The sequence below is a fragment of the Cyprinodon tularosa genome, unplaced genomic scaffold (assembly GCF_016077235.1).
Source record: "Cyprinodon tularosa strain WSP-4 unplaced genomic scaffold, ASM1607723v1 ctg480, whole genome shotgun sequence".
In the NCBI taxonomy this organism is placed as follows: Eukaryota; Metazoa; Chordata; class Actinopteri; order Cyprinodontiformes; family Cyprinodontidae; genus Cyprinodon; species Cyprinodon tularosa.
The window spans coordinates 200,266-224,755 of record NW_024039208.1 but is presented as its reverse complement, the minus strand read 5'-3'; the positions used below and the strand labels follow the sequence as shown (position 1 = coordinate 224,755).

Genomic DNA, 24,490 nt, shown 5'->3' with positions numbered 1-24,490 from the left:
AAATACAGAAGCTACGGTTTCCACTGAGCCACGCCGGCATGCCCATGCATGCATTTTGGTTTGTTGCATCTGTTTCAACACAAAATAATTCAAAATGTTGCATCGCAGTTAGTCAAACCCTGATGCAGTCACACACAGGAGAGCAGGTGTTAACGAGACAGACGTACAGACTCCCAGTTACTCAAAAAGCAGTGACTGGGTTTAGTCTCATGGAGACAAAAATCAATCAATCACAATAAAAAGGTTATTTCTTTTAATTTTGATAATGTCCACAAGATTATAAATTAAACAATTGAGTGGAATTGAAACATGTGAACATGAAAGCCTTTAAAGGAGTGTGGAACTACATTGCACATGTAGTTCTGCTGTTATAGGGTTAGGCTGCTGGAGGACATATGGACCACTTTTCTTTTCTTTTTTAATCTCCAATTCTGCAGTTTTGTTAGTTCACTGATACAGTATCTGAATATCTGATAAAGCTAAGTAAAAAAAATAAAAATTCAGAGGACTATTTATTAATGCAAATAGCAATAAAGAAATTGCGACTCTAATGGAATCTAGTCTGACTACTTTGTTAGATTTCAATAGCCACACCTATGTTTGAGTGTTTTTAGATTACTCCTAGACAGATAAAACTGAGAAATTACTTGCTTTAAATAAGACCTCATCTCAAAAGCAACACAAAATATGCAAATTTAAAGAAATTTAAGACCAGCTGAGACAACTTTTATGCCACAGCGAGATTTATAACCCACTAATGACCCCAGGAGGAGCTGGCCTTCAGGAGCTGCAGGACTTTTCAAACAAGGTGGACAAAAAAGTGAAGAAATCTGTCCATTAAAGATGGAGCTTAGTAAGACCCAAAGTAGTCGGTAGTACACCGTCTAGACCGATGAATCACTTTCTGTTTGTCTCACACACTCCAGCATGCATCATCAAACCGTGAAGCTGTTTTAGCACACAGATTTCACCTCAGCTGCCATCAAACATTCACCTCCAGAGTCTGAGACACAGAAAAACTCCTGTTCTCTCTGGGTTGTTCTTGTATTTGATGTTAGTGCAGATGTGACACTTTGTTTGGCTCCAGGAAAACTTGACAAGTTGTGTAAAAGGGCTGAGATGGATGTGATAAACAGCAACTCACATGCATACGCTGAGTACAGTAAAGCAAAAGTAGCAGTTATAATACAGAAAAAGCCTCCCAGGTGCAGCCAGGTGTATGTGTGTGTTAGTCATAAAGCCGCCTGTTACATTTCCCAGCACTATATTATTAAACGTATTTCACAGCTTCAAAAAGTTTGCTGGCTTGGCTGTGTGTGGCGGGCGGGTGAGGGTCGTCTCATGTGGCTCCTCTCCTTATGTTTGTATATGAAGGGAGGTCTGCCCTAAATTACCTGTCGAGAAGACAAAGTGTGAGCAGCGTCGCTTCCATTAACGGCAGCGATCGTTCCCAATCTGATGGGCAACAGCTAAGGGTTACCACGGCGACCCTGCCGCATGCCTGACAAATACTCCTTGGGTACATGCTGTTACACTTTAACTACCCCTGTGTGCTTCAGGAAAGACCCTGAACAGGCTGGGATGAATAATTTTATGTCCATTGAACACAGAAAAACTAGCGTTTGAAAATATAGGTTTGATTAATAGGCTTATTTGGGGCTCTAGATGTTTGAGGTTATCCAGATGTATGTGGGGAACATTTTGTCTGTGAAATGAGATCATAAACAAAGTGGGAGCAGAATCGCACCAAGTAACATCTGTTAGAAAAGACGGTTAGGAAAGCTGGAATTGGTCTTAAAAACCAATGGAGGCCTTTTTGTTTATCCGCTGGTTGGCCGACAGAGCTAAGTAGAAACCTACCTGGGGGATTTATGCACAGAGGATCCTGGTGGCTTCATATTTTCATGTTATCAGAGGACTTATCTGTCAGTGACAACAGTGTCTAGCAGGCCTCACAAGCTGTGGGTGGTCATCACAGTCTTTTAGATCTTAAAGGTGCATAGTCATATTGTCTGCCTATACGAAAAAGGCCACAAACCTTGTGATGAAGATAAAATAGGCTTATATATAGACACTGAGCACTAGCTTGGTGTGGTCAAAGACCAACTGATATTAATTTCAATTAATCTAAGGCAGCTTTAAAGGTGTGTTCACCCAATTCGCAGGCCAGGGTAAATGCTCCACGACGTCATCAAACCTGCTGGTTGTCAGTTTCATGTGTAGCGGTGCTTTAATTACTTTAAAAAGCCGACTAAAGCTGCCAGTGTCTCTGGGTCTAGCAGATGCTCCAGAGATATTCCCAGTTCAGGGAATCCAGGAGCTACGGCTGGATCATGGCCACTTTCTGTAAAGCTTTAAGTCGTAGATAAGCGCCCGTTCCAACCGTTGCATTTCCGAAATTCTCCCGTGTCCCGTGCGACTTTACATGAGTGAATAAAGGGAATGTGATTGGTCGTTTATCAAGGCGGCGGGATTGTTGTGGCGGAAGGTTCACAAGCAAGTTTGGTTGTGGCCTGTGTCTCAGAAGCATCTTGCTAACAGTTAGCAACTTAGTGCTAGTACGTTCCCAATGGGAAATTCCCTTGGGACCAAGTGGCACTAAATTGGTGACTTAGAAACGACACTGTCAAGGAACGCTATGGACAGTGGAAACATTAAAGAGGAGGAGAGTTTTGTGTTGGAGGTCGTGGATGAGTCTCCTCCATCATACCTTTTTTATTTAGAGGAGGAAAGCGGGACAAAGATGTTGTGGAAGAGGACGCCAGGGCGGCAGAAGCTTGGTTTGGTGTAGAAGGCTTACAGCCGTACATGTTTGAGCCCTTGCCTCGCAATGCTGCCAGTTCTGTTAGCTCTACGCCTGCTGAAGACACAAACGTCCATCCCTGTGAACACTGGGACGGAACTCAATGGGAAATGAAATTATTCTTATTTCAACCGTTGCGTATATTAGCTGCGACATATGAATCAAGATGCTATGACCGAAAACATTTGACTGACAGATGACCGTTGATATATGATTGGCCGAATTTAGATGTTCAGGCTGATGTATAACTAACTGGCCTGCATAAGATAACGAAAAAAAAACCACACATTTGAAGACAGGATTTTTTATTTTGGAACAATATTGTCTGATAAAGAGTACATTTAAATACATGTTTAAGTCAGAATGATTTGATATTGACAAGGTGAGCAGCAGAACTGGGACGAGACAGCCGGCTGCACCCCATCCAGAGTTTAAGTATCACAACAGAAGATCAGAGAAGCCCACTGTGTTGGGATCTGGAGGACTGTCCACTTTCTTCACCAGAGGGCGTATGAGATCTCCTGGAGCCGGAGCTGATTGCACCACCTGTCGCTCATCTGCTCATCAGGAGATCCGTATTTAAGGAGGCAGAGGACTTCTCTCCAGTGCCAGAGTGTTTGCCAGTAACGGTTAGCAAGCCTGAGCCAACCAGCCTGTCTGAACTTCTGACTCCCTGAAAACCTGAACCTGATCTGTTTTCTCCTCTCTGCTTCCTAGATTGAACCTGCTTGAAACCTGAAACCCTGAAGAGTTTCTCTGCCGGTGATCTGTCTGTCCATTCTCAGATGAACTCTGGAGAACTATTCCTGTCAAAGATCTGCCTGCCCGCTCTCTGAAGACACTGGAACGAAACTCAAATCTGTGATCTGCCAGCACTCAAATTAAGCTCTGCCTCCGCCTAGCCCTCAGCCTGCCGACAGCCTCTGGACCCTCAAGGTTCCCCCCCCTCTGCCGCTCTGCTCAACTCCAGAACAGGTACAGCCCTGCACACTCTCATCCTGCAAAATACCTGGACCTCCACTAACTTCTCTGTCCCACTCTGCAGAGAACCCACTCGTGACCAGTCCTGGATCTGATTTCTCTGTGTGCTTTTCAGAACCCACTCGTGACCAAACGAGTTCCCCTCTGGACCTGTTCATTTATTGTGTTCAAACTTATCAATAAATCTTTGAACTTTTCTCCTGCCTCTGAGTGATATGCATGTGGGTTAGACACCTTAATCCGAACATGACACACTGGGCAGAGAGGGCAGGGGTGGAGGCTGCCTAGGGCTAGCTCTGGAGGCTAATAGCAGAGGAGATCGAGGGACAATGGTACATGGGAGAAGTCCACTGGGTAGACCTCCCCACTCAATTTTTCTGATTTATTTAAAAAAAACTGCTGTTTTTTTAAATTTCCACTTACAAAAATTTGTTGTTTTGTTTTTCATTTCTTTTTAAAAAACATGTTGTTTTTTGGTTGCAACAATAATAGAACATAATTTACCCCATTATGCAACTCAGAAATGAAACCAATCTACCAATCCAAAGTTCCTCTCTATAAAAACTTTCAATATAAAAGCTTTAATTGCCATATTACTGGCATCTTTCAATCCATTCAGACCTTTTCTGTGGAACAAAGACAAGGACAGATGAGAAAGAAAGCCCAGAGTTCCTTGTTCACGTCGTGGATGAATCCTTCCAGAAGGAGCATGGTTAAGAAAACAAGGAGAGACTCCAACAGAGACGGCCTGACAGATGATTCATTCTGGACTCTGAGCAGAGCCTCACATCCTCGGCCTGTGCCACTGCTGCCGCTTACAATTAGTTCATTACTCAACTAACAGATTCAGAATCATTCATGTGAAGATGGTATTAGCCTCTGTTCTGAAATTTACATAATGAGACACCACTTAGGATCTTAAATGCTTTGCAGCACTAAATAGAGATGGGGGCTTTTTCAGAACAAAAGCTTTTATTGGCTCCAACAACAACAGATGGTGGAAGGAGAGATGGAGTGACAGAACCTAACCACTTCCAACATATTTATCCTTCAGCAGTGAAACACCAATGCCAAAAGGCCCCTGAAGCCTCCTGCTCCCATCCCTCGTTGCCATTCAATCACAGTTCCTCATTTCCATGCCGTTATCTCTTCTTCTTCTTTGTCCTCCTCTTCCACTTCATTATTTTGTTACATTTCTTCCTTCCTCCGTCACAAGAAGGGGAGCCAGCAGAGAAAAAATATGCTAAGCTCCTGTAATACTGGCTTCTCTGTTCAGGCGGGGACGTTGATTCCAGTCTGCTGCTAACCTCTCAAGCTAATTTGGTAAATTTTTATATGGATAAAGCAGAGAATAAACACAGCAGGGGAGTATAAATTAGTATAATACCAAGGTTACCGATTCCTCTTGACATTGGATGTTTGATGAGAAGATCTCAAAGGAAATAAAAGAACAAATAATGAAAGCATTTCCTGGAGAGCAACTCCTGAGTCTTGGTGTAGCAAATAACAGAGTTTGCTCTGTATAACCCAATCAAAGGCTGAGGAAATGCTGAGAGATAGTCTTTAGTACAGCAAAATATTCCTAAAATACGGTGTGAATTTCCTGAAAATAATGCCAGGAAATGTCTCAGATTTTACCGTTTTATAAATGAGGGGGAAAATGTCGAATATAAACTGTTATTAGAGTACGAGGAAGTTTGTTATCACAGCCGGCTGGAAACAGCTATCTTGTGTTACACCGAAATCCCACATCCTCCGTCATAATGAGGGGGCCCTTGGCTTGGAAAACGTTGAAGACCCCTGCTCTAGACAATCTGTGTAAGAATTATTTTCTTAAAGGCAGTTTTGATGAAAGCATTTGAGATGTGACCTTAAAAATCATGTCCATGCTGCTTTAAATCACTCTGGTTCAAAATCAAAAAATGTAAAACATTTTTCTCCTATGTAGGCTGAGTTAAAAAAAAAAAACAGTAGGAAGAAATTCCTACTCAACAATATAAAAAACTGATCAACAGTGTTTTTTAATGTTAAACTTTGCAATTGAATGGTAAAAAAAAAACCCAACAAAAATCCAGAAATTCATTGAGGGAGAATCTTTTCATCAAATATAAAATATAGTTTGTAATCATAACAGTCGACTGCAAACTTTAATAAACTGTGTGCACCTCTACTCTCGAACAGAGAGCTGGTGCAAATTTATGTTGACACAAATTACAGCACGAGGTCCTCTGCTGACTCCTAATGCTGTTGTGAAACAGGCCAATACCCTGCAGCACAACAGTTAGCTGCGCTGCCCATATCGCTGCAGCCCTGCTGACCTCCGGCATCCCTTGTCGTCCTTGATCACTGAAAATGCGATATCCCACCAGCTGCTAAATTCATCATAACAAGCGTTTGCGTCCCAGCAGGTTGATTCCCTTATTTTCCTCTCAGAGAGCAGATGTTGTTGTGGTGAGCCTTACACAAGAGCGCTGAATCTGAATCCCCCGATCAGGACAAACAACCTGGAGCTCTGCTATCACTACTTCAGAGTCGCCAAAATTATTGGGTGCTTTTTGGAAGATTTCTGCAGATCATAACAGAGATTTAAGTATTGTCCAAGTTTGCAATGAAAATCCCTTCCATAAGGTGCTTTATATTAAATTACAAACACTTTGTGTTCTAGCCTTTCCCTATCTGCATATACAGCTGCATTCATAAATTTGAACAGCTGTCTAACAGGGTGGCAAAGGCAGCAGAGACAACAGGCTCTCAGACAGAGGCCATTATAAGCTGGATGTGATCACAGAGAGGCTTAAAATAGAGCCTTGATCCGATAATGGACTAAAGTTTATGATCATTAATACTATGGAGCCACGTGTCAGTCTGGTCCAAAAGATGCTTTCAAAACACCCAACCAACCAATTTCTCTTCATACACAGAGTTCACCTTTTAATTCAGAATTACTTCCATCATTTAAAACTCATTCCCTTTTAATAGCACAGCAAACTCAATGCCTTGCATTGAGATTTTGAAAATCTCACCCTGGATCTCCACTGGATTTAAGTCTGGACTTTGGCTGGGCTGTTTTGACCAAATAGCTAAAGTATGGTCTGATCAGTTCCCTTGTGCAGCTTCTATTGATGCATAGGAAGGAAAACCTCTGACTTAGTCTGAGGTCTTTTGCAGCTTTTCACAAAAGCAAGAAGCTGCAATCACCATGATTTCATATCATTTTTGACTGATGTTCATCAATAATATATATTTTGGATTTCATTTTTTAATTTATACACTTTTGTTCAGTATAATTAATTCTGTTATTTTGCAACATTAGAGATTCTGCGTATGAATTATTCTTCTTCTAAGTAAGTAGTTTGGAATAAAAAGTTGTAAAATGAATTCAAAACTATGTTTTTATATAAAAAAAACAGGTTGTTTGTCTTGAATTACGTTGTACACTATGTCCAGCTTTCACATCCCTGCTGAAGAAGAGCTTCGCATGCTGCTGCCATTAACATGTTTCACTATTCGGATGGTGTTTATGTCCAGGGTCAATTCAAGTTTTACTTTTCCATCACATGCATAAAAGTAGTGAAAAAAATGTTTTCAACAATGAACAAATTTGTTTTCCTACTTTATCACCTCCCCGTTTTACTGCCGCTCTGGGTGACTGCCTATATAGGCCAAATCAAAAGCCTTTCCTGCAGTTTTGTATGGCTTTCCGTTCACAGGATCACAAAAAATTTCCCAAAAACTCTGGCCTCTCTATGTTTTGGAAATCCTGTTGCTCATAGTAAAGTTTTTTTTTTTTGCCAATTTCCAAAAAATAATAATAATGATTATAATTATAATAACCTGATAAGAGAAATCAAATGAATTTCACATGAGATTCTCACTTTCCCCATATATTTCCACCTATTCTATTCCACGATCGAGTCAACTTTTAATCTAATCTGGAATTTGATACATCTTATAGAGAAATCAAATGAAATTTTCATGTAAAAATCACATGTGAAAACAATGCAAACACATATGAAATTGACATGTGATACATGATTTACATGTGTTTACCATGTGAATCACATTTTTCCACATGCATCTTCAGTGAAAGCACATATGATTCACATTTTCAGAAACATTGTGTTTCACATGTACAAAGATGGGAATCACATGTGATACCCATAGTTTCACATATAATTTCCAGATAAACACATGTGAGTATAATTTGAGGCATATTTTTACCACGAATAAACACGGGAATCACATGTGAAACCAATGATTTCACATGTGATTCAGAGTTAAAGCACATGTGAAATAACATTGGAGGCACATATGTATCACAAACAAACAAAAAAAACATAGAAATAACATGTGAAAACACATGTATCTAATGTTATTTCCATGTTTTTGATTTGATTAACATGTGAAAATATATGCAATTATTTTTGGCTTCAAACATTAAATGTTCAAAATATGCACAGATTATATGTGCATTTACATATGATACACATGTGTAACTACTTTCGATTCCCATGTTTTCACATGTGATTCACATTTCAGGCACATCTATATCACATCTGAGAAACACGCGAATCAAATGTGAAAACATGGGAATTAAAGGTCCATATCCACATACATGTGCATTTCCAATAAAATAACATTGGAATTAAAAGTTATAAACATGATTTTCACATGTGATTCCCATTTAAAGCTCATGTGATTCAAAGTTGAGGCAAACCTGTATTAGATAGTAAAAAAACATGGGAATAATGTGCTTCTAACATAAAATGTTCCAAATGCACACATATATAAGTGATACACATGTGGTGCACATGTAAATCAAATATTTGGGTCATATGTGATATGCACGTTTTCACATGTGATTCACATTTGATGCACTTGTGTGTCACACCTGAAAAACATTTGAATTAGATGTGAAACATGTGAATCAAAGGCACTTTTTACATGAAAGGTTCCAAATTCACATGCAGACATGTGCTTTTACATAGGATTCACATGTGATACATTTGTTTTCACACATTGTTTCTATTTAAAGCACATTTAATTCACATTTGAGCATAAAAAAACAAAAAAAGGAATCGTTTGTGAAAACTTCAATGTGTATCATGTGCTTTTAACATGAAACATTTCAAATCCACATGTATACATGTGTTTTTACATGTAATTCACATGTTGATCACATTTGTATGGCATGTAAATTTAACTTATGGTTTCACTGGTAAATTAATATGTGAAAATAATGGGATTTTTCTGTTAGGGAAGCCTTTTCGGCCTGAATTTAGTAACAGATGCGCTTCTTTTTAAGTCAGCATGGGTCATCATAAACTAGAGTGAAAAAGCAGGAACCACTTTGAAACCTCAATCCAAAGAAATGACGCACACTCCTACTGTGTTCCCCTCCTTCATGCACAGCACAGAGCCAGTGCATTAATGACCACACCTTATAAATAACCACAGCTACTGCAGAGTCATTTGGCATATAGGCTGAATGCAGATTAATCATTCTCTCACTGCACTCAGAAGTCAGAGTTGTCATTTTGAAAAGTAGAGTCAAGAACAAAAAAACACCGGATAACCCTAGAGACACAACTTGTACTAATAAAATACAAAAGGAAAAAGCTTGTAAATGTGCGAAGATATGCATAAAAATTGCACATATGCTGTTCTGGAGTGTTCAAGGCGTAGGCTGGCGGTCCACTGATGAAGTTGGCTTTGCTACAAAGCCAACAATCATCTTTTGTTCTATTTTTGAGATCCTATTTATACCTCGAGTGAAAGGAAAACTTTGAAAAGTCCATCAGGCGCGGCTGGCACTGCAACCGTACACTGTCAGAAAAAAAACACGGCAGAGATGCAGACTCAAAGACTGTAGCGGCGAGTGGGGTGGGGGGGGGGGACAGAGATGTAGACGTAAAGAGGAGACAAAGTGGGACAAAATGGGAGGGATGTGGATTGTGTAGTCCCAGAAACGGTGAACGGAGAACAGTACCAGGGAAGTTAGAGCATCAATTAAGGGCAGCGTGCCCTGGATGGCACAGTGAGGTTCCCACAATGCATTGCCATCACTGCTGCAGCTTGACTTTCTCCTGACTTCTCCTCACACACTTACGCTCTCTTCTCCTACTTAAAAAAGTCTCCCACAGAGACTTCTGACCTGAACCAACTAGCTAGGCTTTAGCACAACTTTGCAAGACAGCAACTTCTATTTCCTCCAGTTCTACGCCAATGAATAAAGTGAACATTCAGCCTTATTTAGATCTGATGCTGTTAGCATATGTAGGTTGTCCTTTATTTGGCCTTAGTGCAACATGCCATGTGTGGATAAAGACCATGTCTGCGCTCCTCCATGATCGGCATCAGGCTGACGGTTGCTGCTCCTCAGCAGAGACATAGAAGCTGATCAGTGTTTATAGAAAGAAGTGAGGATAAAAACAGGGCGGTCCTGAGGAAACCCTGGCTGCATTGTATTTTGTTTCACTAATGTTCTCTTCTAACAACCCTCTGAGGGATTTATAGAATAGCTGCCTTTATGCTTAGGTTACATTACTGGATCATATTTACCCAATTAGTTGAAGCCTAAAGGCCTTTTTTTAAGCCTTTTTTCTTCAAAATCCAACTTTTTAAATTGCTTATTTTCTTATTTATTATTATATTATATATGTATTTATAGTTAAAGGGAAAAATGTGGACAATAATTTATGGAGTGAATTTTGTTCCATTAATGTTGCAAAACATGAATGAAAACATGTTTGAAAAAAATAAAACTAAAAACATGTCTTGCGAATTGAAGTCTTAAAAAAAATTGCAACCCAGTAATTAAACTTTAAAAATTCTCAAGGTTTATTGTTTTCATATTTTATTTTTAAATTTTTTTTCCCCTAAAATTTAGTTTTTCACTTCTTTAAACAGATTTGATAATTTTACATTTTGGAATTCTCTTTTCAGAATAATTTTTAGGAAGTGCATTCTTTTCAGATTGTGTTTTACCGATCAAATTGTCTTCACTTCAACAACTCCCGCTCTTAAACAATGAAAAAGTTGTTGATGTCAATGCAGACATCTATGCTCCTCACTACAGAGGATATGGAATAAATTTTGTTTCATTATCATTACAAGCAAAGAACATATTCTTTAAATGAAACTTTCAAAAATATTTTAATAAAAGTAGATTTTAAAAGTAACTTTGCAATTTTTTCAAAATATATATTTAATAATTTCATTTTCATATAATTGTTACATTTTATTTTTTATTAGCAAAATAGTCATTTTACCATTTTTTTTTCTAATTTCTGTTGAAAAGATTAATTTTACTTTAGAGATCAAATTCTCTTCATTTTTGGGGGGTAGGCTTTCCTCTGGAGTGAGGAAAAGTGTTTTTTGGACGTTAGGAACGACATTGCATTTTTCAATGCATGAGAAAACACTAAAGTTACTCTGAAAACCTAGTTTTGGTTAAGACATTTTTCAAAGTTCCATTTGTGGATTAAATAATTTTCAAATGTTCATGAACAAAACACGTTTCTGCTCAAAACAATAATGGTACAAAATTCACTCCATACTTTTTAACAGTAGAGACAGGCAAATATGCAGCAGTCATTGTTGTAGATCCTGCTAGAACAGCAACATTTGACAAACTAGTTTTGTGTTTGATTTTTAAGATAAAAAAAAAAAACAATAGGAAAAACTAAAACACAGCTATAAAAAATTAATTTTTCAATGCAATGCAGCCCCAGTAGATCACAAGGGTAATTTTTAATTGTTTTGTTTTAACAAACGCCCAAAAACTCTTTTATTTGTACCTTCTGCAGATCAAACACACATACAACCCGTTCCTTTTGAATAATTGAGCAGTGAGGGACAAGGGCCCATACAGCAAACACACCGGGGGGGTAATCAGACACCAGGGAGAGACTCGCATACAGGCGATTATAATGGAGCCCCTATGAGGTTGATAAACTACTTGAAGAGGAGAGGTGTTTAAGACTGCTGGACCAGAGGAGGCTTAGAGCACTCGCCCTCATCACATCACATCCTGGAGTCAAACCTGCAGAAACTGAAAAAAAGGCTGCATGTGTAGATCTCCTGCTGCAAGAAGCTATCCACACATCCCCCTTTTATGGCCGTCATTCATTGGTTGGTCTGGAAACCAGCCAATGCACCTGTAGGCAACAACAATTACCTGATTGGTTGCAGGGTTCAGGGTGAAAGCCAGTTTCTACTGACGCATCAGTTTCAACCATCCGTCAGCAGTGCTGGTTAACAGGAACGGACTCTGATCATAGAAACCGCCACGGTATGAACAAACATGAAGACACAGAAGATAAAGAAAGGATTGAGGATTTTTACCTTTTTTTAACAGCTAATGAGTTCATCACCGACAGTCTGACCTTAGACTTTTACTGTCTGTCAAAGCTTGCTGTTGTCAAGGAGAACATCCCCTCCGACTCAAACAATATCGCCTAAAAGTCATTCTAAGTCTGACAGTTCACCCAGCTTTCTAAACAGAGACTCACTGATACCAAACACACAGGGATCAGAGTAATGAAGAAAAGCTTAGGGTGGTCAAATAAACTGATTTGTACCGACGGTCAGTAAATTCACACTAGAGCCAATTTCAAAAGTAATTATGTTTACGGCCAGCATGTGTAAAATCGGCTTTGGGAAGATAGAGAAACACGGAGGGAAACTTTTAGGCAATTAAAAGTAAGGTTTCTACTGTTAATTGAAGTTTCTTCAAATGAACAAAAAATAAAAAATAAATCACCCTTTGTCTTCTGTTTCTTTAATTTATTGTTTTATCTTGTCAAAATTGCTAAAAATGCAAATTTGTCATTAGCTGTTTTTTTCTCAGGCTGGAAAATTTGCATCGGCAATAAAACGGCAACACGGTTTCCAGTTTTTAGATTTAGGTTGTTACATTTTTTAAAGGGACTCTATGCAACATTTTTCAGTTAATTAATGTGTTCCATAATGTTATGGATGATTAAATGAGTCATTTCAGGTTGAACAAAGGTATTCTCGGCCGCCCTGGTGGTCTGTGGGGGAAATACTGCACTTGCAACTGCAGGAGCACCGACCCGCATCCACAGGCTCAGAAGTCTCACGAGAGTCAGTCTTGCTTTACGGCGAGAACTGCTACACCCCCCAGTTAAAAGCATTCTCGTTGCTAGCACAGTGGCGATCTTTGTGCAGTTATGCTACGTTCACGCAGCAAAAGCCGCAAAATCGCGTCTGCTGCTTCCTTTTTGCTGCTTGTACCAGTTAGTTCTGACGCGTGGCTGAAGCAGCTTTGCTGCTCCGGCTGTGTCTGAGGCGCGTTGGGCGGAGCTTCACTAACCTTTCTCTGCCTTGCAGCTATATTTGCTGTGATCAGTGGGAATAAAGTAGTTTTAATATGTGTTTAAGTGAGAAAATACACCTGAAAACGTAATCAGTGCCGTCAGTTCATTCAGATTATTATCCTGCCTTCAATATTTTTTCTGTCGGAGCCGCTCAGACCCCCACATACCAGCGGGGCGCCAACAGTATGGATCCCTTCATCAGCAGCGGTTCACCGCGGCAGCTGGTAGGTGTTTTTCATCTAAATAATCCAAACTGCATATTCTGCCGGCAGATTTCTGCATTTTAAGTTAATTTAGGCGTCAATAAACTGTTTAAGAGGAGAGATCATCAGCGCTGTGTCTCTCTCCCTGCGTTAAACGCACCCGACGCGCTGCTTCAGCTGCTCAGACGTGCTGCGCCTGGTGCTCAAAACGCGCCGCGGGACCTTTTGTTGCGCCTTGACGCGCGTCAACCATTGACTTTGCATGTAAACTCGCTGCTTCTGTCGCGCCAGCTACGTCCAGTGTGAACGCAGCGTCATTCGCTGCTAAGCTCAAAACAACCGCGCCTGGCTTGACGGAGAAACCAGGAGAACATCCCCCTTTTATGGCCGTCATTCATTGGTTGGTCTGGAAACCAGCCAATGCACCTGTAGGCAACAACAATTACCTGATTGGTTGCAGGGTTCAGGGTGAAAGCCAGTTTCTACTGACGCATCAATTTCAACCATCCGTCAGCAGTGCTGGTTAACAGGAACGGACTCTGATCATAGAAACCGCCACGGTATGAACAAACATGAAGACACAGAAGATAAAGAAAGGATTGAGGATTTTTACCTTTTTTTAACAGCTAATGAGTTCATCACCGACAGTCTGACCTTAGACTTTTACTGTCTGTCAAAGCTTGCTGTTGTCAAGGAGAACATCCCCTCCGACTCAAACAATATCGCCTAAAAGTCATTCTAAGTCTGACAGTTCACCCAGCTTTCTAAACAGAGACTCACTGATACCAAACACACAGGGATCAGAGTAATGAAGAAAAGCTTAGGGTGGTCAAATAAACTGATTTGTACCGACGGTCAGTAAATTCACACTAGAGCCAATTTCAAAAGTAATTATGTTTACGGCCAGCATGTGTAAAATCGGCTTTGGGAAGATAGAGAAACACGGAGGGAAACTTTTAGGCAATTAAAAGTAAGGTTTCTACTGTTAATTGAAGTTTCTTCAAATGAACAAAAAATAAAAAATAAATCACCCTTTGTCTTCTGTTTCTTTAATTTATTGTTTTATCTTGTCAAAATTGCTAAAAATGCAAATTTGTCATTAGCTGTTTTTTTCTCAGGCTGGAAAATTTGCATCGGCAATAAAACGGCAACACGGTTTCCAGTTTTTAGATTTAGGTTGTTACATTTTTTAAAGGGACTCTATGCAACATTTTTCAGTTAATTAATGTGTTCCATAATGTTATGGATGATTAAATGAGTCATTTCAGGTTGAACAAAGGTATTCTCGGCCGCCCTGGTGGTCTGTGGGGGAAATACTGCACTTGCAACTGCAGGAGCACCGACCCGCATCCACAGGCTCAGAAGTCTCACGAGAGTCAGTCTTGCTTTACGGCGAGAACTGCTACACCCCCCAGTTAAAAGCATTCTCGTTGCTAGCACAGTGGCGATCTTTGTGCAGTTATGCTACGTTCACGCAGCAAAAGCCGCAAAATCGCGTCTGCTGCTTCCTTTTTGCTGCTTGTACCAGTTAGTTCTGACGCGTGGCTGAAGCAGCTTTGCTGCTCCGGCTGTGTCTGAGGCGCGTTGGGCGGAGCTTCACTAACCTTTCTCTGCCTTGCAGCTATATTTGCTGTGATCAGTGGGAATAAAGTAGTTTTAATATGTGTTTAAGTGAGAAAATACACCTGAAAACGTAATCAGTGCCGTCAGTTCATTCAGATTATTATCCTGCCTTCAATATTTTTTCTGTCGGAGCCGCTCAGACCCCCACATACCAGCGGGGCGCCAACAGTATGGATCCCTTCATCAGCAGCGGTTCACCGCGGCAGCTGGTAGGTGTTTTTCATCTAAATAATCCAAACTGCATATTCTGCCGGCAGATTTCTGCATTTTAAGTTAATTTAGGCGTCAATAAACTGTTTAAGAGGAGAGATCATCAGCGCTGTGTCTCTCTCCCTGCGTTAAACGCACCCGACGCGCTGCTTCAGCTGCTCAGACGTGCTGCGCCTGGTGCTCAAAACGCGCCGCGGGACCTTTTGTTGCGCCTTGACGCGCGTCAACCATTGACTTTGCATGTAAACTCGCTGCTTCTGTCGCGCCAGCTACGTCCAGTGTGAACGCAGCGTCATTCGCTGCTAAGCTCAAAACAACCGCGCCTGGCTTGACGGAGAAACCAGGAGAACATCCCCCTTTTATGGCCGTCATTCATTGGTTGGTCTGGAAACCAGCCAATGCACCTGTAGGCAACAACAATTACCTGATTGGTTGCAGGGTTCAGGGTGAAAGCCAGTTTCTACTGACGCATCAATTTCAACCATCCGTCAGCAGTGCTGGTTAACAGGAACGGACTCTGATCATAGAAACCGCCACGGTATGAACAAACATGAAGACACAGAAGATAAAGAAAGGATTGAGGATTTTTACCTTTTTTTAACAGCTAATGAGTTCATCACCGACAGTCTGACCTTAGACTTTTACTGTCTGTCAAAGCTTGCTGTTGTCAAGGAGAACATCCCCTCCGACTCAAACAATATCGCCTAAAAGTCATTCTAAGTCTGACAGTTCACCCAGCTTTCTAAACAGAGACTCACTGATACCAAACACACAGGGATCAGAGTAATGAAGAAAAGCTTAGGGTGGTCAAATAAACTGATTTGTACCGACGGTCAGTAAATTCACACTAGAGCCAATTTCAAAAGTAATTATGTTTACGGCCAGCATGTGTAAAATCGGCTTTGGGAAGATAGAGAAACACGGAGGGAAACTTTTAGGCAATTAAAAGTAAGGTTTCTACTGTTAATTGAAGTTTCTTCAAATGAACAAAAAATAAAAAATAAATCACCCTTTGTCTTCTGTTTCTTTAATTTATTGTTTTATCTTGTCAAAATTGCTAAAAATGCAAATTTGTCATTAGCTGTTTTTTTCTCAGGCTGGAAAATTTGCATCGGCAATAAAACGGCAACACGGTTTCCAGTTTTTAGATTTAGGTTGTTACATTTTTTAAAGGGACACTATGCAACATTTTTCAGTTAATTAATGTGTTCCATAACGTTATGGATGATTAAATGAGTCATTTCAGGTTGAACAAAGGTATTCTCGGCCGCCCTGGTGGTCTGTGGGGGAAATACTGCACTTGCAATTGCAGGAGCACCGACCCGCATCCACAGGCTCAGAAGTCTCGTGAGAGTCAGTCTTGCTTTACGGCAAGAACTGCTACACCCCCCAGTTAAAAGCATTCTCGTTGCTAGCACAGTGGCGATCTTTGTGCAGTTATGCTACGTTCACGCAGCAAAAGCCGCAAAATCGCGTCTGCTGCTTCCTTTTTGCTGCTTGTACCAGTTAGTTCTGACGCGTGGCTGAAGCAGCTTTGCTGCTCTGGCTGTGCGGTGCAAAAGTGTGTCTGAGGCGCATTGGGCGGAGCTTCACTATCCTTTCTCTGCCTTGCAGCTATATTTGCTGTGATCAGTGGGAATAAAGTAGTTTTAATATGTGTTTAAGTGAGAAAATACACCTGAAAACGTAATCAGTGCAGTCAGTTCATTCAGATTATTATCCTGCCTTCAATATTTTTTCTGTCGGAGCCGCTCAGACCCCCACATACCAGCGGGGCGCCAACAGTATGGATCCCTTCATCAGCAGCGGTTCACCGCGGCAGCTGGTAGGTGTTTTTCATCTAAATAATCCAAACTGCATATTCTGCCGGCAGATTTCTGCATTTTAAGTTAATTTAGGCGTCAATAAACTGTTTAAGAGGAGAGATCATCAGCGCTGTGTCTCTCTCCCTGCGTTAAACGCACCCGACGCGCTGCTTCAGCTGCTCAGACGTGCTGCGCCTGGTGCTCAAAACGCGCCGCGGGACCTTTTGTTGCGCCTTGACGCGCGTCAACCATTGACTTTGCATGTAAACTCGCTGCTTCTGTCGCGCCAGCTACGTCCAGTGTGAACGCAGCGTCATTCGCTGCTAAGCTCAAAACAACCGCGCCTGGCTTGACGGAGAAACCAGGAGAACAGCTGTGCATATTTACGACAGTGCACTTTTACTTTCGCCCTCTGGAGGGAGCCTCACTGGAAAATCAACACCGGTTGCATAGTGTACCTTTAAAGGATAAGACACTGACTTTCTCCCTCCAGTCCTTTAGGTGGCAGTAATATGCTTAAATTAGGTTTGCCAATTTAAGTGTTTCTTAGAATGTAAATAGCTCGTGGCTCCTGAGCTGATGAACTAGGCATGAAAGTTACTAATTAATGCTTTAATCTAACGTTGATTGATTATATCAATCAATTTACAACTAATTTCTCTCTCAATATAAGAGGATCTTTACATATGAAGGGCTAAATATTTTATTACAATATGCTGAAATAAAAAAAATAGTAGTAGCATTATTATATTTTTATAATTTATAGTTCCAGCTTCATTAAATACTTTCAGAATAGAAAGAAAAAAAGTATTCCACATTATTAAAGTCATAGATAAGCGGCTGTTCCAACCGTTGCATTTCTCCCGAGTGGTGCACTTATAAACGACACTGTCAAAGAACGCTATGGACAGAGGAAACATGCAAGAGGAGGAGAGTTTTGTGTCGGAGGTCATGGATGAGTCTCCTCCGTCAGACATTTTTTATTTAGAGGAGGAAAGCGGGGACGAAGATGTTGTGGAAGAGGACGCCAGGGCGGCAGAAGCTTGGTTTGGTGTAGAAGACTGTGATCAGTTGGTAAAAAGTTGTTTTAATATGTTTTTCAGTGAAAAAGTCCACCTGAAAACTTCATCTGTGCAGTCAGTTCATCCATGTTACCATCCTGCCTTCAAATATTATTTCTCTGTCGGAGTCGCTTAGACCCCCACATACCGGCGATGCGCTATCACTGGGAATCCCATTCAATAGCAGCCTCTGGCCAGGTCGCCTCTTTGCGGTTTGCTGCGGCAGATGGAAGGCATTTTTCATATAGATAATCCATACTGCTGGCACCAGGATAATAAAAGCGAAAAAGTTTTGCCGGTAGATTTCAGCATTTTACGTTAATTTAGACGTTAATAAACTGTTTCAGAGGAGTGATCATAGCGCTCTGCATCATCAGTGCTGCCTGTCTCCCTGCCAGCTCCCAGATCAGCTTCTCTGATTGGTTAATGTGGCACGTCGAGCAGCAAAAGTTCAATCATTCAAACTCCAGCAGTTTCTGCATTTGCAGCGTGTTCCGTGTGTCAGATGCTAAAACGCTCCCGACACTGCTTCAGCTGCTCAGACGTTCTGCGCCTGCTGCTCAAAACGAGCTGTAGGACGTTTTGCTGCGCTTTGATGCGCGTTAACCATTGACTTTGCAAACTAGCTGCTTCTGCTGCCTTTGCTGCTTGCGGTCTGAACGTAGCATAGGTCCTCGACGCGGCCAACTCGGGTTCGAATCTGACCTGTGGTCCTTTGCCACATGTCTCTCCCCCTTCCTCATAACCTCTTCTCTGTCAGCCTACTGTCTAGTGCCAATTTAAGTTTATTTTAATTTAAATATCAGACATCAGACCATTCATTTCGCCAATATAATCCACCAATATATAAGGCTATTATTATGTTGCAAAATGGTGAGGATTATGCCATGCCTTGAATCTGTCACAGAACTGATAGTGGAGTAAAATGTCAGTGGCACTACATAATATCTGTAAGAAGGTCTAAGATAAAAAAAAAAAAAAAAAGAGAGAGATCAGCCATTTGAATAATATCGGCAAATCAGATATCGGATATAATTCCGATATCATGCATCACTAGTATTAATGTTCACATGTTTATCCTAAAGACAGCTCATTTCTAAAACATTCTGCCTAGGAGATTAAATTGGTAAGAATTTGGTAATACGATACGCAACATGATAGGATTTACCGCAATATATCCTGATACACTTAAAAAGGTGATCTATTTGGATTTTCTATAATAATATAGCTCTGGAAAACCTCATGAGTCTGTGTTGCTCTGCTGCGATCATGCAGAGCAGCAGAATAATGGGCACTTAGGCGTTGCATTGCCACCTAGTGGCTGGAGGTTTAATGGTTATATAAAAGTAAGACAATTAAATGCATGTTTACATATTAATATTTTTTAAATTTAAGAATAATTTGGCCATATTATAAATCAATACTATCGTGTTATTGGTAATTTCTATTTAATTCTGCATATAAGATGTTGTTCGTACAGTTAATACATATAAATACAGATCCCATATACGTTTAAAAGTAAGCGAGTTCTGTGTTTCTCTGTAAAATTTGCAGATATAGCAAACTACATCAACCAATCATGCAGCACAACTGCAGGCTACGACGAATTGATGGCAGTTTCTGCCAAACGTACAATAAAAGGATCATCTTTAAATCCCTCCAGACAGGACTTCCTACATTTCAACAGATCAATGCAGCTTCTGCCTCTCCATTCTTTATACTCTCTCCCTGACTTGTCTTCACATGTTTATAGGTTTAAAAGGTGCCGTTTCTACGGAAGGGCATTAGGGTCACTGGGGAATAAATTAAAAAAGTTAACTGATTCTAATTTAATTTTAGTCTGAGAATTCTGACTTTTTTCCTATATCAAACTCAGATAAAAAAAAAAAAAAACTGATTACTTTTTTTCTTTTTTTTTTCCAATGGCCTTAATCTTCTTCTGTAGAAAAAGTCAGAATTCTAACTCTAATCTCTCATTCTTATTAAAAATAAAGTCAAACTTCTAGGGAAAAAAACTCAGAATTCTGAGATTAAAGTCAGAATTCTGAAAAAATAAATCTGAATTCAGAGAAAATAAATCTGAATTCTGAGATTTAAGTCAGACTTCTGAGACAAAGCTCAGATTCCTGAAATCAAAGTCTGAATTCTGAGGAGAAAAAAACAGAATTTAGAGCAAAAAGTCAGATAGTCAGTCATTTTTCCCCCCTCATCAAACTCAAAAAAAGACAAAATCAGTTAACTTTTTTTTTCCCTAATCCTCTTCTGTACATTTTTTCTTTAATGCTCTCCAAAAGAAAAAGAAAAAAATAGCACTCAGGACCTCACAGAACACCTGTATTTATACCTAGAAAAAAACATTACAAACATAGACGCTGATAAGATAACTTCTGAACACTGGTTGCTCTAGATGTTACAAAGACAAAAAAAGAGAATTAAATAAAAAAACAACACTTTGTGGCATTATTTAAAAATGACAACAACTGCTTTCTATTGATGAACATTGGACCTATACTCTAGGTTAGTCACAGCAGACTACAGCCATAATGTGTAAAACATGCATAGTGCTAAATGTTTTAGGACCATAATTGTGCTGTTTCATGACATCACATCACATTTTCCCTCCCAAAATGAACAGATTTGAGTAAACTTCAGCAGCAGGAGGTTTATGCATTATATGCTGACAGCTTAGTGATTTGCAACCAGTGGGAAAAGCTGTGATTTTTCCATTAGAGAATCAGTTCAGCCTGATAACTGAATGATTAACTCCATGTAATGAATAACACAGGGATGGTGCATCAGGCTGCCCTGCAAGCAATGTTTGGATGTCATTGTTAAAAGCTATGAAGGACCACTACCTCACCACTGCTCACTAATGAGCTGGAAAGTCTGATTATTCACACTCAGCTCCAGAAGTGACACTTTAAACTGCCAGGAAATAGTAAACAGACTCCAGGAGGTTTAAGCTCCTTCTACTCACGTTCCCAGGACTTCTTTGAAATCAAAGATCTTCTTGATGTCATCGACCTGTTTCTTCCACGTCTCTCCGCTGCCGCCGGTGTCTCCGTTCTCCCGGGCCATGACGCTTTTCCACCGGGGCCCCAAGTCTGGCTGAGACCGCAGGAAAGGCTTTTATTTCCGATAAAGACACAGCAATAGAATATAAAAAAAATAGAACATGTAAAAAGGAAAAAAGGAGGGATAAGTTGGGTGTTAGAGGAGGTGGACCGCTCCGGTGCTGAATGATCCGCTGCAGCAGGACCATGTGAGCCCTACTGCAGGTTCCCCCTGTCCCTGCTCATCCCTCCCTCCCTCAGCTGTCAGGTTCACCATCACATAAAGACGCTTCCGGAAGCTCTTTCAAAATAAAAGCTTGCTGCTCCACCAACCACAAACGAAAAATATCATTAAACAAATACTGAAAAGCAGCATTAATTATTTATACCTAAAATAATGACACCCAGTGATTACTCTCCCATGAATCCATCTATTTAAATTAGGAGTGTGAGAAAAAAAAAAAAAAATTCTATTAAGCGATGGCGTAAATGGCCCCTGTCCTCTTAGGGGCCCCATCACTGACACCTGATAGGCCCCCACACAATTGAAGATAGGACGTTTCTTTGCAGATGTAATGATGCATAAAAACATTTTAAACCCACCTGATACTGAAGTGACTGACTGCACCGGACCATATTTATACCCCAACACATGGCAGATTTCACCATGATGGTGAGCCGTTTAAACACGACACCAATAGCAAAGCAGACAGTGGTACTTTTAATTACTATGTTAATAACTGTTTATAGTTCATTAGACGGTTGGTAAAAAAATACACTCATATTATGTTTCAAACCACAATAAAGATCTTAAAAGAATGATATATTTGAGTATTTTATTTTTTTACACTACGGCTTGGAATTATGGGTAATCCAGAGCGTAGATTGAAACCATAACCACTACGTACAATGTGTTAGCGACAACAGATACCAAAAAGAGGTACTTAAGCAGATTCCAAAAAAGAAAAAGGAAAAAAGAGCTTCTGGAAGAACGGAAAAAACTTCCCAAAATAAACAAATTTTTTTACGGAACCGAAGAGGGAGAGGTGGACGTTGCTGATGTTCTAAATATGCAAGGTGGTGTTTTTGTGTAATGCGAATGAGAGCGTGCAGACAGTACAATAATGAATGCATCTTGTGCGGATTAGAACTTCTGCGATTGCGCAGGCACTGGTCGGGGGAGGTATCGTCATTGCCAATTTATGGAACTGTTGCCGTATCCTGAACCTTTATCACGTGTTGTACTGCATATGGGGCCCATCCAGATAATGTTGCTTATTGTTGTGTTGTTACGCCATTGGTGTTAAGTATCATGCAATATATCGTCTTTTTCAAAATCCTATAGTTACACATGTATTGTGATATAAATCATATCGCCATTTGTTTGCCAATTTACACCCCTAGTCAGATTTACGTGTGTACATTAATACTAGTGATGCAAGACATTGGAATTTTTTTATCTGATACCCGATTTGCCGATATTTTCCAAATAGCAGATGAATGAAAATGATCTCTTTTTTATCTTGACCTTCTTACAGACATTGTGTAGTACCACCAGCAATTTTACTCCACTATCTCTTCTGTGACAGATTCATGGGGCGGCTGGCAGCTGGACAGGATTTTCGCTCTGCCATAAAACAACTGGGACACACCGAACAGACCTTCACACACAGATACTCACATCTAAGGGCCATTTAAAGAAAGCATTTAACCAAACTCCAATGTTTTCAGAATGTGAGAGGAAGCTGGAGTACCTGGTGAGAACCTACATGATCACTGAGAGAATCCACTGCACCTTTGCAGAGTCCTACCCTACCAATTAATAAGTGCTCTGATTATGTTACGGTGGGATTAGTTGCATCATGCTTTCAATGTTTTAACTTAATTTTTAACTGCTGGCTAACTCACAAGTATATGGATTTAATTTCTTTCCATTATTGTTGCAAGTAGAAAACCCTTTTAGAATGTAATGGACATTTGGGGGTAGAAAAGTACATTTTAATCAATAAAAAGTTTGAAGATAAACTTTTCTTTGAGATTATTTTTTTAAACATTAATTTTTTTTTTACAATTTATTTATAACTATTTTACAACTTTTTATAACTACTTTTTTACTGTTCTTTCCAAATATGTCCATAGAGATTTTATATTTTATCAATTTTTTTTATATATTTAAAAAACAGTATTTGTTTTACAAACAACATTTTAATTGTCAAATGTGAGCCCTGTTGAATGGGTTTTGCAGTGAAGAAAATGTGCTAGGTGAAATATAATATTAAAAGAACGCAATTTGTAAAACAATCGGTCTGTCTGTCTGTGTCTGAATGTAACCTTCTATTGGGTGATATTTCATATCTTATTTTGAAAATATCTTCTCAGCACTTCCTACATAAAGCAACTTCAATGTGTAACTTTATGGAAATTTTAATTCCACCTGCAAGTGTCTAAATGCAGTTAATTGATGCCCATCCGGCTGCTGGATGGGCTCCCTGCCCTCCAGGAAAGTCTTTCTATGTTCTTCCTCATCTCTGTTGATAACAACCACCCTCCAAATACATTGAAGAAAGGGGTGATTGCAGCTGTGCACATTGTCCTGATAGTAAAAAAGCAGCTGATGGGATGCTGCCCTTGCTTACCGACTGACAGATGTGTGTGTGTATGTGTATGGGGGCATTCGCAATGCACCAATTTGCTGACAACAAACGTCATGCGTCCATATCATTCTAGTGCAATCCCCAAAGGCTTTTGGGTGTCTCTGCTAAGCCCCCTCCCCCAGAGCTCATCAGGGAGCCCAGCTGCAGCAGCTGCACGCTCACCTGGATTACCAAAAACATGAGGTTAAAGAGAGGCATATTTAGCCCCAGCTCTGCGACAGCTGCAAAGTGGAGAAGGGAGGGCGGGGGGGGGCTTAGGCCAGCTGAGGTCAAGCACAGCTAAAGCATTCGGTCTAGACGAGGCTTTTGGCCTCAGTATGTCTCTATTTGTATGGAATGCTCTAAGAAAACCCAAAAACAGGAAGAGGGGGGGAGGGCAATGTGTTGCAACTCCTCATGAGTATTCCGGCTGCAAGCTACTGCAGCTCTTCCTCAGCAGCAGCCTTGGAAAACTCCTCTCGCTCAGCCCCCCCTCTCCCATCCATCCCTCTCTCCTACTCATCCTAATCCTTTACTCTGAGTCAGCAGCTCTCATCTCGCCTCCGATGAAAGATGATTACCAAGCTGCAGAGGAAAGAGGAGAGGAGGGCATCAGGGATGGGGTAGATCCAAGCTGAAGGTCAAGGAAGACCAAGGGTTAAACAGAAAACTTACTAACATTAACACTGAATTATACTTACTGTTATGACATTTTATTCACATTCATCAGCATGAAAGTAACGCTCATTAAAATGTTTAGAGTGTACTAGCTGAGCC

The 24,490-nt window shown here is 40.3% G+C and overlaps 1 protein-coding gene across 1 annotated transcript in view; it reads right to left on the bottom strand.

Moving 5' to 3' along the window:
• camk1da (calcium/calmodulin-dependent protein kinase 1Da) overlaps positions 1-21,307 on the bottom strand; it is a 95,488-nt gene extending 74,181 nt beyond the window's left edge. Inside the window, exon 1 of the mRNA XM_038302046.1 lies at positions 21,005-21,307. Within this exon, the coding sequence (XP_038157974.1) occupies positions 21,005-21,105 (101 nt within the window). The 5' untranslated portion in view covers positions 21,106-21,307. The remainder of the gene's footprint in view (positions 1-21,004) is intronic.
• Positions 21,308-24,490: the final 3,183 nt, after the last annotated feature.